General features: G+C 55.4%; 1 protein-coding gene across 1 annotated transcript in view; it reads left to right on the top strand.

Moving 5' to 3' along the window:
* Positions 1–530: 530 nt before the first annotated feature.
* Positions 531–12439, top strand: part of BCAS4 (breast carcinoma amplified sequence 4) — a 61488-nt gene continuing 49579 nt past the window's right edge. The window contains 1 exon segment of the mRNA XM_043553677.1: positions 531–810. Coding sequence (XP_043409612.1) covers positions 631–810 — 180 coding nt within the window. The 5' untranslated portion in view covers positions 531–630.

Raw genomic sequence — 12439 nt, 5'->3', positions numbered from 1 at the left:
GAGGAAAAGGACCGCTACAACCGGCTTCTCTAATTTCCAGATCTCTCCGCCGGGCGCAAACGAGACGCTGGCATTAGGACGGCCCTGGGGGCGGGGACTTTGCTCTTTAAAGGAAAGGACCCCGTTCTCTATCCTGGATGCTGGAAACACCCCGGGAGCTTTAAAAAACTACTGATGCCCAAGCCCCACCCCCAGGGATTCCGGCTGGATCCGCCGGGGTGAGGCCTGGCTTCCGGGCTTTTGAAAGCTCCCCAGGGCATTCTAAAGTGCCGTGGGGGCTGGGAGACACGGCTCCGCCCGGATTCCAATGAAAAGGGGTGGTCTACACGGGCGGTTCTCAAACTCCGCTGTCTGTAGGAATCCCCAGGCGAACTTCAAAAAGTGCTGGTGCTCAGGTCCCAACCTGAGGGACCGTGTGCTGGGCCGGACTTTGGAAGTTTGAAGAGTCCCAGGTGATGACAATATGCAAGCGAGGTTGAGAATCTCTGCTTTACCAGGTGGTGCGAGGGCCGGGCGCAGTGAGCGCCGCGCGCCACTGGGTGGCGCTGCCCCCTCGGTCCGGTGCTCGGGGAGGCGCGGGCCGCGTCCGGGTGCGCACCTGCCCCGCCTCCTCCAGGCGGGCCGCGGGGCATGCAGCCGGTCGGGGGCGGGGCTCCGAGGCCGGGACCCGGCCACCGGCTCTCGGGCAGCCTCCGCCAGCTGGACCCCGCCGCTCTCCTGATGCTGCTCCTGGACGCCGACCGGCCGGAGCCCGTGCGCAGCGGGGCGCGCGAGCTCGCGCTCTTCCTGACCCCCGAGCCCGCGGCCGAGGTAGGGAGCGGGGGCTGGAGGTAGGGGAGGTGGGTCGGGGGAGGGGCGGCGGTCAACGCCCTGGCACCCCGGGGGAGGAGGGTGGGTGCGGCGTCCGGCGCGCGGGGACCCGAACCCGAACCCTCGGCGTCCCCGCAGCATCCTCGCGCGCCCAACGCCAAGGGCCCGAGGCTCCCCGCCTTGCGGAGAGATGACTGCCTGGCGCCACCCAGAGATGCGCGGCAGGTCTGGCCTCTCCCTCTTTCAGCCACAAGGCCCCCCGGGGGTCCAGAGTCGCCTCGCATCCGGACCCGGGCCCCCAGCATCGGCCGGGCTCTGGGGAGGCCGCCCCCCGCCCCTGGTCCTGCCCCCGGCCGAGCGCTCGGCCCGCTGCGCTCAGAGCCGGGTGCCAGTGGCCCGGGAGGAGGCGGGCAGCCTGCGTCTGTGCGGGGAAGTACCAGGCCTCCTCGGTCCTGCTGTTGCTAAGAGGGAAAATACCTCGTCTCTATCTGTACTTTCTATTTTAAAAGCACAGAATAAAAAGTAGATCTGAAACTAGGCCCTTCATCTTCCAGCCGAAGCCAGTCTGTTAACAGTGCCGTGAAAGTTATTTACCCAAGTGCACCAGGAGTTATTTAAGGGTTGAATTCAACTCATACTCTTTTTAAATCTCAGAAGCAGGACAGAAATACATCAAATACAGAGGGAGCACCCCTCTTCCTGCTCTCTGCGCCCCGACTCCGGGTCCCCGAGATAACCATCACTAGACATGTGGTGTTGTACCTCACCCCAACCAAACGCTTAGAAAATGCATTTACAAGTGCGGGTGTGCATGTATCAATAATACTATGTATTCGTTTTTACAAAACTCTGCTTGACGTAGTAATACCGTTCTCCAAGTGGCTTTTTCCCCCCCACTCAAAATAGCATGGACAAGTGGGGAGTGACTGCTGGTGATAAAGTACAGGGCTTTTTGGGGTGACGAAAATGTTCTGGAATTAGTGGTGGTGGCTGCCCAACTTTGAATATACTGAAAACCACAGACCTGTGTGCTCGTAGAGGGTGACTTTTATGGTGTATGACTTACATCTCAATTTTACAAAATCGCATGGGCATATTTTCATGTCTGAATGTATCCGTAAGAGCCGTCCAATAGAAATATAATCTGAGCCACAAATATGAGCCACTCCTGTAATTTTAAATATTCTGGGAGCCACAAAAAAAAAAAGGAAAAAGAAACAGGTGAAGGTAGTCTCAGTATATTTAAAGTAACAGTTCCTCCAAAATATCAATCATTCCAACATGTAAACAATGACCATGTAAAAATCTTAGTGAGATTTTTACATTCTTTTTTTTTTTTGGTACTAGGTTTTCAAAATCAGGCTTTTATATTGAACTTACAACATATCTCAGTTGGGACCGGCCACGTTGTGAGTGTTCAATAGTCATATGAGGCCGGCGGCCTCCATGTTGGAGACTATGCTCCATCGGTCTTTGGCTTCCCCGTACCCCACAACTAAATGATAATTACTCCTATTTCCTGGGCCCATGCTATGTGCTAGCAGCGTGCCGGACCCTGTTCACGGACTGTGTCGTTGCTCCTGGCAGTGACCCAGGGCTAGGAGGTTGTTTGGTTAATTAAAAAAAAAATTTTTTTTATTTTTGAGACAGAGACCAAGCACAAGTGGGAGAGGGGCAGAGAGAGAGGGAGACACAGAATGTGAAGCAGGCTCCAGGCTCCGAGCCGTCAGCACAGAGCCCGACACGGGGCTCGAACTCCCGAGCTGTGAGGTCACGGCCTGAGCCGAAGTCGGATGCTCAGCCGTTGGAGGCACCCAGGCGTCCCTTGTTTGGTTGACTTTATAGCTGGGAAAACTGAGGCCCACACGGGATAAGTGACGTCCCGTGGAGGTACCGTAACTTATGAACCGTGCCCCCAGGAATGGGCATTTGGGTTGTCTCCGGGTTTTCAGTGGTGTAAGAAGCCTGAGCGTCGTCCTCGTTCCTTCTCTCCCTTGCTCTCAGCAGAGAGATGTCGTGCCCAGCGGCTAGACCTCAGCTTCATTTTGTCTCTATTAGGGACAGCCTTCGAGAGAAACTGCATGCGTTAACTTCATTTTCTCACTCAGGGCTCTCTTTAACTCAGACACGGGCTGGCTCACGCTCATTTGTAAGGGATGTAATGAACAGCCCAACTCCCTGCAGCTCCGCACGGCAATAAACCCACTCAGAGTGCTTGCTGAACTTTATTTACCAGAAGCAGCAGAAACTGCCGGAGCACATTCACTTGTAGCTCCCCGCGCTGAGGCCGTTTGCAGATGGGCCAGTGAGCAACCTGGAAAAGGGAGGTCTGGTTTGGGAACAGGACTGGACGGCGGGGCCCAGGAGCGGGGGAGAGCAGTGAAACACGCAGGGGCCCTGCCTTCAGGACACTGGCAGACAACAGACACATAACACACAACCCCTCTAGATGGGGTGGTGAGGTAGAGGGTATCTGCGTGAGTCGGGGAGACGAGGGGTGGGGAAGGTCTCTCTGAGGAAGCTGGGACCTGTGAATGTGCAGGAAGAGGAAGCACAGGGACGTGACTCTGTTGGGAGTGCAGTCAGGGAGGGCTTCCTTGAGGCAGCGACATTTTAGGCTGAGCCCTGAAGTGTGAATAGGAGTTGGCCAGGCAAAGCGGAGAAAAGCATCCCAGGCAGAGGGAACAAAACTTGCAAAGGCCCTGGGGTGGAATGAAGCAGGGTGCGCCTCGGACAGAAGAGCAGGTGGAGGGGGAGCAGAGGGAGGTGCAGCCGGCGAGGAGGGCGGAAGCCGAGCCCGGCACCGTGCTCTGTCTGCCGGGATCAAGGAGCTGCTACAGGGCGGAGGCGTGTTGACGCTGGTTGGCAGGTGAGTGTTTTACTGTTTCCGGCGCCTTCGGGTATTCTGTTCAGCCAGGTTTTTTGTGTCTTACTTTCTTTTTCTGGTTTGAACTTCCTCTTCGGGGGAGGTGTCAGGGTGGCCTCCAGAAGCTGCTCCAAGATGGCAGGGAGAGGTGTTTGCCTCTTGGGTGCCCTCTGGCTCATGAGGGGAGGGAGCTCAGGGCCCTCTCGAAAGGCTGGGTGCCGATAGCCACCCACGGGTGACTTCCTGGCCAGGCTCTTTCAGAATCCTGTTTGGAACCTGTGCTGGGACACAGGATGGGCTTGGCCCACAGATGAGGTTCATGGCCTAGATGGAAGGAAGTCAAGCCAGCACTTTCTCATGCCCAGGGGCTTTGCTTGAGTGAGCAGAGGATGACAGGGGACAAAACATGTGGGTCTTTTAACCACAGGTGGATTAGATCAGGGTTTGCAAACTCGAGGCCCAGGGGTCGAATCCAACACACTGATGTGATTGGATCAGTCCACATGGGGTTGTTTAAATAGAGAATTTTCATGAAAAATTCTGAGTTTCTTGTTTATTTAAAACATCAATCTGTTCTTCTTTTTTTTTTTTTTTTAACGTTTTTTTATTTATTTTTGAGACGGAGACAGAGCATGAGCGGGGGCGGGGCAGAGAGAGAGGGAGACACAGAATGGGAAGCAGGCTCCAGGCTCTGAGTGATCAGCCCAGAGCCCGACGTGGGGCTCGAACTCACGGACCACGAGATCGTGACCTGAGCTGAAGTCAGACGCTCAACCGACTGAGCCACCCAGGCGCCCCTGTTCTTTTTTTTTTAAAGTAAGCTCTACACCCAACATGGGGCTTGAACTCAACGACTGCAAGTCAAGAATCATATGTTCTACCGACTGAGCCAGTCAGGCACCCCTTAGTCGATAGAGCATGTGACTCTTGACCTTGGGGTCATGAGTTCAAGCCCCACATTGGGCATAGAGCTTACTTTAAAAAATAAAACAAGGGGCACTTGGGTGGCCCAGTTGGTTAAGTGTCTGACTTAGGTCATGCTCTCACAGCTTATGAGTTCGAGCCCCGCATCGGGCTCTGGGCTGACAGCTCGGAGCCTGAAGCCTGCTTCCGGTTCTGTGTCTCCCTCTCTCTCTGCCCTCCCCCACTTGCACACGTTTTCTCTCTCTCTCTCTCTCTCTCTCTCTCTCAAAAATAAACATTTAGGGGCGCCTGGGTGGCGCAGTCGGTTAAGCGTCCGACTTCAGCCAGGTCACGATCTCGCGGTCCGTGAGTTCGAGCCCCGCGTCGGGCTCTGGGCTGATGGCTCAGAGCCTGGAGCCTGTTTCCGATTCTGTGTCTCCCTCTCTCTCTGCCCCTCCCCCGTTCATGCTCTGTCTCTCTCTGTCCCAAAAATAAATAAACGTTGAAAAAAAAATTAAAAAAAAATAAATAAACATTTAAAAATAAAAATATTAGCTGATCTGGTAAATCTAGGTCCATGTTTCCGAGTTTGGGCCCCACTTGTCATAGTCTCCACTCCTCCCTATTTAAAACAAAATTTTTGTAAATGATTATTTATGTGTTTTGAGAGTGGGGGGAGAATACCAAGCAGGCTCTGTGCTGTTAGCACAGAGCCCGATGCAGGGCTCAATCCTGTGACCTTGGGCTCGACCCCACAGTCTTGGGATCGTGAGCTGAGCTGAAATCAAGAGTCGGACATTCAACTGACTGAGCCACCCAGGTGCCCGCCCCTCCCCACTCCTCCCTGTATTCCTGTACTGAAGCCAGCATCCGTTACCCTTTACCCTTGTGCTTGGACTTTTGATTTTGCTGCCGTCGTATGGGGAGGAAGCAGAACAGCTTCTCCCAGCCATGTGTTTCGACTAAAGAAAACCATAAACTAGCCAAAGATGCCTTGAGTTTCTTGAAAAACGTACAAGAGGCTGCTTCTTTGTGAGAGCAGTGGATACTCTGTTATGTCCAACCTGCACGCACCGCGTGTCCCGTCCTCGTGAGCTGCTGGCTTGCTTTCGGCTTTCAGGTTTGGGATGTTCAGATGCCCTGTCTCCAGAGGTAGTTCTGTATTCGTTTACTCCTCGGATCCTTATGGCGAAGCTGCTGTGTGCCAGGCACTGTGCTGGGTCCCACGGAGAGGCCTGTGGGGCACAGGGGGTGCCTGCCCTCAAGGACTGTGGGTGCGGTCAGGGAGATGAGCAGACCAGTAACCACCAAGCGGAGCAACTACATGGTGATCAGTGCCGTGAAGGAGACAGCGGGGGGACTGTGACAGAGACGCACGGGGAGGGGTGGAAGGAACTGCCAGGCCAAGTTCCAGTGGCACGGGCATGGCCCGAGGGGGAAACATGAGAAACAGAGAGGTGCTCACGTGGGTGGACCTCAGCGGCCAAGGGCAGGAGTGGGCAGGACTAGACCGGGACCTAGGGCCACGGGGAGGACTCTGGATTTGATTCCGGGGTCCTGGCCACGAGCGGGGGTGAGTTGGCCATGAGCAGAGGAAAGACATGATCCGATTTTCAGACTCACGGCTGCAGGGCTGGAAGGTGCTGGAAGGGCCGCAGGGAGACCACAGACGTGGCTGTCCAAGTGGACGTGGACGTGGACTGAGCTGGCCACATTCCCTGAATCAGAACCTTCCGGGGTGTGAGGAGCCCAGGCCACGGCGGGAGCGTGTTTCTCGGAAAGAAGTTCCTGCCTTTCTCCCCGCGGAGCTGCCCAGCGGTGGAAGGGAGCCATCCCTGGGTCAGCCCAGAGCCTTGGCTAAAGGTTCCCTCCGCACCAGCCGAGAAGCTTGAAGACAGAGGTTCCCAAAGATTGGGAATGACCTCAGTGCTGTCGCACAGGCTGGTGGGTGGCGATGCTTGTGCCCAGTGGACAGGTCCCGGCTGCGGAGCGAGTCAGCTCTGCACGGGAGACTCACGCGGGAGTGAGGCCAGGTGCACGGAGGTGTGCGTGTGCGTGTAACAGCTTAAAAGGCGAAGACACACGTATTTCACACCTCTGTAAATAGGCGTTGGAGCCCCTGTAAATGAAGTTGGAGCAACCACCAGGGGTTGGGTTGCAGCGAAGGCTGAGAGCTCTGTTGGAGCGCGGGGTCCCCAGACTTTGCCGAAGGTCGGGGTCATCGGGGGATCTTCCAGAAAAGATTCTGATGCCTGCGGCCTCCGCCACCCCTGCCCGCCCCCCCAGGTATTCTAATGTCACTGGTGTGGGTGCCCCCTGCCCACGGGGATTCTAAAAGCTCTCCAGCAGGGTTTTAAGCCCGGAGTGACCTGGATGGATTGGTGTGTTGGAAAATCACTGTGGTTGCTGATTGTAGGGGCACCTGCGAGCAAGGCCCGGGCCTGGGGGCCTGGCCTGGTCAACACTCCCCTGGTGATTCCGATGGCCAACCCGGTAGGGCCCACACAGCTCCTCTCTTTTGTGAATGAATGCCCTGTGTCCAGCCGCAGCCCCCTGAGGGACACTGTCTGTGCTGCCTGCTGCTTTGTCCAGAGGCACTGAGTGACTTCGTACGTATCAGTTAAAGAAACATCCTTTATAGAGGTGCGGACTCCCCTCGTCCTCCTGCTCAGGTTGGGGGTGGGGGGGAACTGGGCCCTGAAGCCACGAGGTGTGGGGTCGGATCTCGGCCCTGTGCTCGGGGCCCCTTCCTGCCTTGTCTGCTCATCTCCCGCAGTGCTGGACGGTCGGATGAGGTAGGCTGCAGGAAACGCTCGGTGCGGGGTCTGGCCCGTAGTTAGCAGGCTGGGAACGTCAGCTACGATTGCTCACTTCCTCATTCTGCAGATGTTTATGGAGCAGGTACTGGGGGCAGACGTGCCAGGCGCTGGGAGGGAGAACACGTGGGGGACACTTCTGTCCGTGGGGACAGAGCGGGTCGCACACTCACTTCTCTACAGTGTCCGGCTGTGGGGATTTCAGCCTTTCGCCTCCACTTGTGCTGAAGGTCACAGGTTCTCACTCCCCAGCGCGGCCTCCTGTAGGCCGAGAAGTCCGGGATTAACTTCCTGACCTGCGTACGTGAGGCCAGCCCTCGATGGTACTTTTTGGTTTGCAAAACACAGTTGCTGAGCCCGGGGTCCAAAGGAACCACCGGTCCCCCTAACGCTGTCTTGCGTTCTGAAATTATCCCTTGGTGCAGGTATGGTGGAAATTTGGCCTGTGGGGTCTTTTAAAATGAATTGGAGGGGCGCCTGGGTGGCTCAGTCGGTTAAGTGTCTGACTTCGGCTCAGGTCATGATCTCGCGGTCTGTGAGTTCAAGCCCCGCGTCGGGCTCTGTGCTGACAGCTCAGAGCCTAGAGCCGGCTTCGGATTCTGTGTCTCCCTCTCTCTCCATCCCTCCCCCATCATGCTCTGTCTCCCTCTCTCTGTGTCAAAAATAAATAAACGTTTAAAAATAAATAAATAAATAAAATAAAATGAATTGGAGTTGGTTTTTCTTTTTCTTTTTCTTTTTGTAAGTTTATTTATTTCTTTTGAGAGAGAGAGAGTATCCCAAGCAGGCTCTGCACTGTTAGCGAAATGTGCCCAGTTTTGCTTTAAAAAATTTTTTTTTTCAACGTTTATTTATTTTTGGGACAGAGAGAGACAGAGCATGAACGGGGGAGGGGCAGAGAGAGAGGGAGACACAGAATCGGAAACAGGCTCCAGGCTCCGAGCCATCAGCCCAGAGCCTGACGCGGGGCTCGAACTCCCGGACCGCGAGATCGTGACCTAGCTGAAGTCGGACGCTCAACCGACTGCGCCACCCAGGCGCCCCCCAGTTTTGCTTTTAAAGTAAGTTTTGTGGGGCGCGTGGATGGCTCAGTCAGTTAAGCATCCAACTCTTGGTCTCGGCTCAGGTCGGGATCTCATGGTTCATGGGTTCGAGCCCCACATCGGGCTCCGCATTAATGGTGATGGCACAGAGCCTGCTTGGGATTCTGTCTCTCCTTCCTCTGCCCCTCCCCTGCTTGTGCGCGCACACACACACACACACACACACACACACACACTCTTTCTTTCTCTCTCAAAATAAATAAATTTAAAAAAATAAAGTAAGTTTTGTTTTAAATATAAAAAGTGTCAGGGCGCCTGGGTAGCTCAGTCGGTTAAGGGTCTGACTTCAGCTCAGGTCATGATCTCACAGTTCATGGGTTCGAGCCCCACGTCGGGCTCTGTGCTGACAGCTCAGAGCCTGGAGTCTGCTTCGGATTCTGTCTCCCTCTCTCTCTCTGCCCCTCCCCTGCTTACGGTCTGTCCCTCTCTCTCAAAAATAAACTATAAAAAAATTAAAAAATAAAGGTATATGAACATGTCACAAAATCCACAGGTCCCAGTGGCCGTGGGGTGGCACAGAACCGCCTCCTACCCAGCTCTGTTCCTGTCTCTGTCCCCTTCCAGCATGACGGGTCCTTTCCCATCCCCACCTGTTACCTCCCGTTTGTGCATCCTGCTTTTTTCACTCAATATGTCTTGGAGATCTTTCCGTATGAGTACGTAGAGAGCCGCCCGATTATTTTTAGCTGCTAAACAGAATCGCATTGTCTGGATTACAATTCAGGCAGCCATTCTTCTATAGATGGGCATTTGGGTTACGTGGATCCTTTTATTCTCACAAAGTCTGTTGCAGGAGGAATCTCTGTACTGCTTTTGCATTTGTGCCAACATGTCTGTAGGATAAATCCCTGGGGGGGGGGGGTCCTTCCTGGTTTGCAGTTCCCGCCAGCGCCGCCTGGAGAACCCCTTCATCTGCTCCTCCCCGGGCCTCCCCCCCCCCCCACAGCAGGCCCCCGCTCCCTTCCCCCTCACCCACCCATTCTGTGCACAGGGTTGAGGCTGCTCTTTCTGCCTCCGGTCAGGCTGGTGGAGGGGCGGACAGCCACCTTGGAAAGCCCTTTACTCCGCTGTCATCTGAAGGGGCCCCCGTGACCGCTTTTGGAGAAGAGGTGACATTCCTACTTGCGTGCCCAGGGTGAAGGCAGGCCCCACAGTCCTCGGGCCACTTCATGTTCACCCCCACCGTGTACTCGGGGACCTTGGAGGAAGCCGGGGGGGGGGGGGAGGTGGGGGCAGGCAGCGGCGCTTGGTGTCGGCAAAAGGCGAAAAACCCGCCTGGAACTCGGCAGGGCTGCCCGTGGATGTCCTCTGGCCGGCAGGTAGTTGCCACGTTCTAAAAAGTGGGAGTCTTCTCATAAAAAATCCAACGTCTGGCTTCTCTAAAAGTGTTGCTGCGGAAGGTATAGGTCTTCAGTGGCCCTGTCCGTGGCCTGGCTGAGTGGACCTTGTGGTTCCTAGGATTTCCGTGTGTGTGTGTGTGTGTGTGTGTAAACAGCATTATTGTGATAGAATTCATATGCCATATACAAGTCATACAATTAAAGTGTACAATTTAATGGCTTAACATTTTTTCAATGTTTATTTATTAGAGAGGGAGAGACAGACTGTGAGTGGGGGAGGAGCATGGAGAGAGGGAAACACAGAATCCCAAGCAGGCTCCAGGCTCCGAGCTGTCAGCACAGAGCCCGACGCGGGGCTCGAACCCACGAACCGCGAGATCATGACCCGAGCCGAAGTTGGACACTCGACTGACTGAGCCGCCCGGGCGCCGCTATATGTGCTTGTTTTAAAGATACAAATAGGCCAGAGGTGTGAAGGTCACATTCAGCCTGCAGACGGGTTTGTTTGGCCATCGTAGTGTGTTTTAATCTGGGGCGTCAGTCTTGAATTTTCAAACTGGTTTGCGCCAACTCCCGGAGCACTGTCTGTCTTGAACAAAACCGGGTTGGCACGTTTCCACCTGGCTCACTCTGCTGGGGTCAAGTAGCAGCCGCCCTCGTCCGATGGAGAAGGGGCCTCCTGTTGGCCACAGTCCCCACCTCTCCCTGTTGTCTCTCTGGCGGGAAGCTGAGCATTAACTTTCCTTCGTTATGCTGCTTGTGCCGCTGTGGTTCTTAGAGAAAAGTAGAAGGTCTCTTTGAAAAGTGAGAAACGGAAAGTCGACAGCGTGCAGAAAACATATTCCCGTGTGGTGTGTTCGTTTCCTGCCTCGCTTGTGTCCATTCCATTTGAGTGTGGGGACCCTGGTTGGGTCCCAGCTGCCACCGTCTTTTGTATGGGTCTGGCCCCTCACCAAGAGGAACCCAGGGAAATTACTTAGCAGACTCTCCTCCGCTTCCATCTCGAGACAGAGTCTGAGGCTCGTTTTCTCCCGATTTTCAAATGGGAAACCAGGGCACAGAGATGGTCGGAGTGTAGTTAAGACCACACAGCATGACATGCCAGGGTGGGACTGAAGAGTGGTCTGGGCTGCTCTTCTCAGGCTGCAGCTCCTCCAGGAGGGCATATTGCTTCCTCCTTCCCTTGCTCATTTTCCCTCCCCCTTTCCTTTCCTGCAACAAATACGCCCTGGGTACCGTATTGGTCAACAAGTGCCAGGTAACAAACTACCCCAAATCTTAGTAGCTGAAAACAACTACCATATGACGGTGCGGGATGCGTGGTTTTGCGGGTCTGCGGGGCTCGTCTGAGCGCCTCTGCTCCCACGGCACCGGCCGGGCTGAGTCACGGGGCTGCATTCGACTGGAGGGTTTGCTGCGCTGCAACCTGGCCTCGCTCACGTCGGGCGGTTGGTGCTGGCCGGGGCGCCTCGGTTCTCCTCCACGTGGCCCTTCGTGTCCTGCGGCCTCTCCAGCCGCGTTGCCTGGACTTCTTCACACGGCTCGTGTCCTCCAAGAGGGTGACTCAGATGCCGCAGGGTCTCTTGAGGCTACAGCCGGATGTCACAAAGAGCGGTTTCCACCCATTCTGTTGGCCAAAGCAAGTCACAGGGCCAGGCCAGATTTGGGGACGGAGTCCGATTGCCCAAAGGTATGCAGATGGGAGGGAATGGGGGGGGAGGCATCTCAGAAGCATGAGCACCTGCTATGTGCCAGGCATCGCCCTGGGCCCTGGGGATGCGGCGGTGAGTGAGAGGCACTAAAACCCCCGGAGCTTTCATTCTGGTGGCAGAAGAGGACAGGACAGGTGAGACATGTAAGATGTTAGACAGGGATGGAGGCTGAAGCCAGAAAGAAGTTGGTGCGGGACAGGGAGTGGGGGAGCCTGCGGGGCCAGGGAAGGCCTCGATGAGGAGAGACGTTTGAGCCAAGGCTGGGAGGAGGTGCGCGGTGAGCTTTGCCCGTGATGGGAGCAGCGGGCGCAAAGGCCCCGGAGTGACGACGCGGTTGGTGTGGCTGGTGGGGAGCGGGCTGTAGGCGGCGAGGTCGGAGAACAGATGGAGGGTCCAGGTGGCGTAGGGCTAACGAGGCCTCCATTAGGTGTTTGCTGAGGGAGGTGGGGGGCAGGAGAGGAGTCCTGTTTTTTAATTAAGCTGTAATTCACGTAATGTAAAAAAAATTACCATTTTGAAGCGTACATTCAGTGGCTCTTCATAAGTTCACTGTGTTGTGCAAACATCGCCGTGACCTCATTCCAGAGCACTCCCCCCTGCCCCTGCCAAGAAAGAAACCCCATGACCATTAGCACTCTCCTTCTCCGCCCCCCCCACCCCCGTGATCTCCTTTCGTTCTCTGTGCGTTTGCTTCTTCCGAACATTGCCCAGAAAAGGAATCACGTAGTACCTGGCCTTTGTGTCTGGCCTCTTTCAATGTTTTCAAGGACCGTCCATCCGTGTTGTAGCAGGTGTCGGGCTGGCATTCCTTTTCAGTACCGCGTAATACTCCGTAGCGTGGATATGGCCCATCTTGATGGTCCATTCATCACTTGACGGGCCTTGAGTC

The sequence above is a fragment of the Prionailurus bengalensis genome, chromosome A3, assembly GCF_016509475.1.
Source record: "Prionailurus bengalensis isolate Pbe53 chromosome A3, Fcat_Pben_1.1_paternal_pri, whole genome shotgun sequence".
NCBI classification, from domain to species: Eukaryota; Metazoa; Chordata; class Mammalia; order Carnivora; family Felidae; genus Prionailurus; species Prionailurus bengalensis.
The sequence above is the reverse complement of the archived record's forward strand: the minus strand, read 5'-3'. Positions and strand labels throughout refer to the sequence as shown.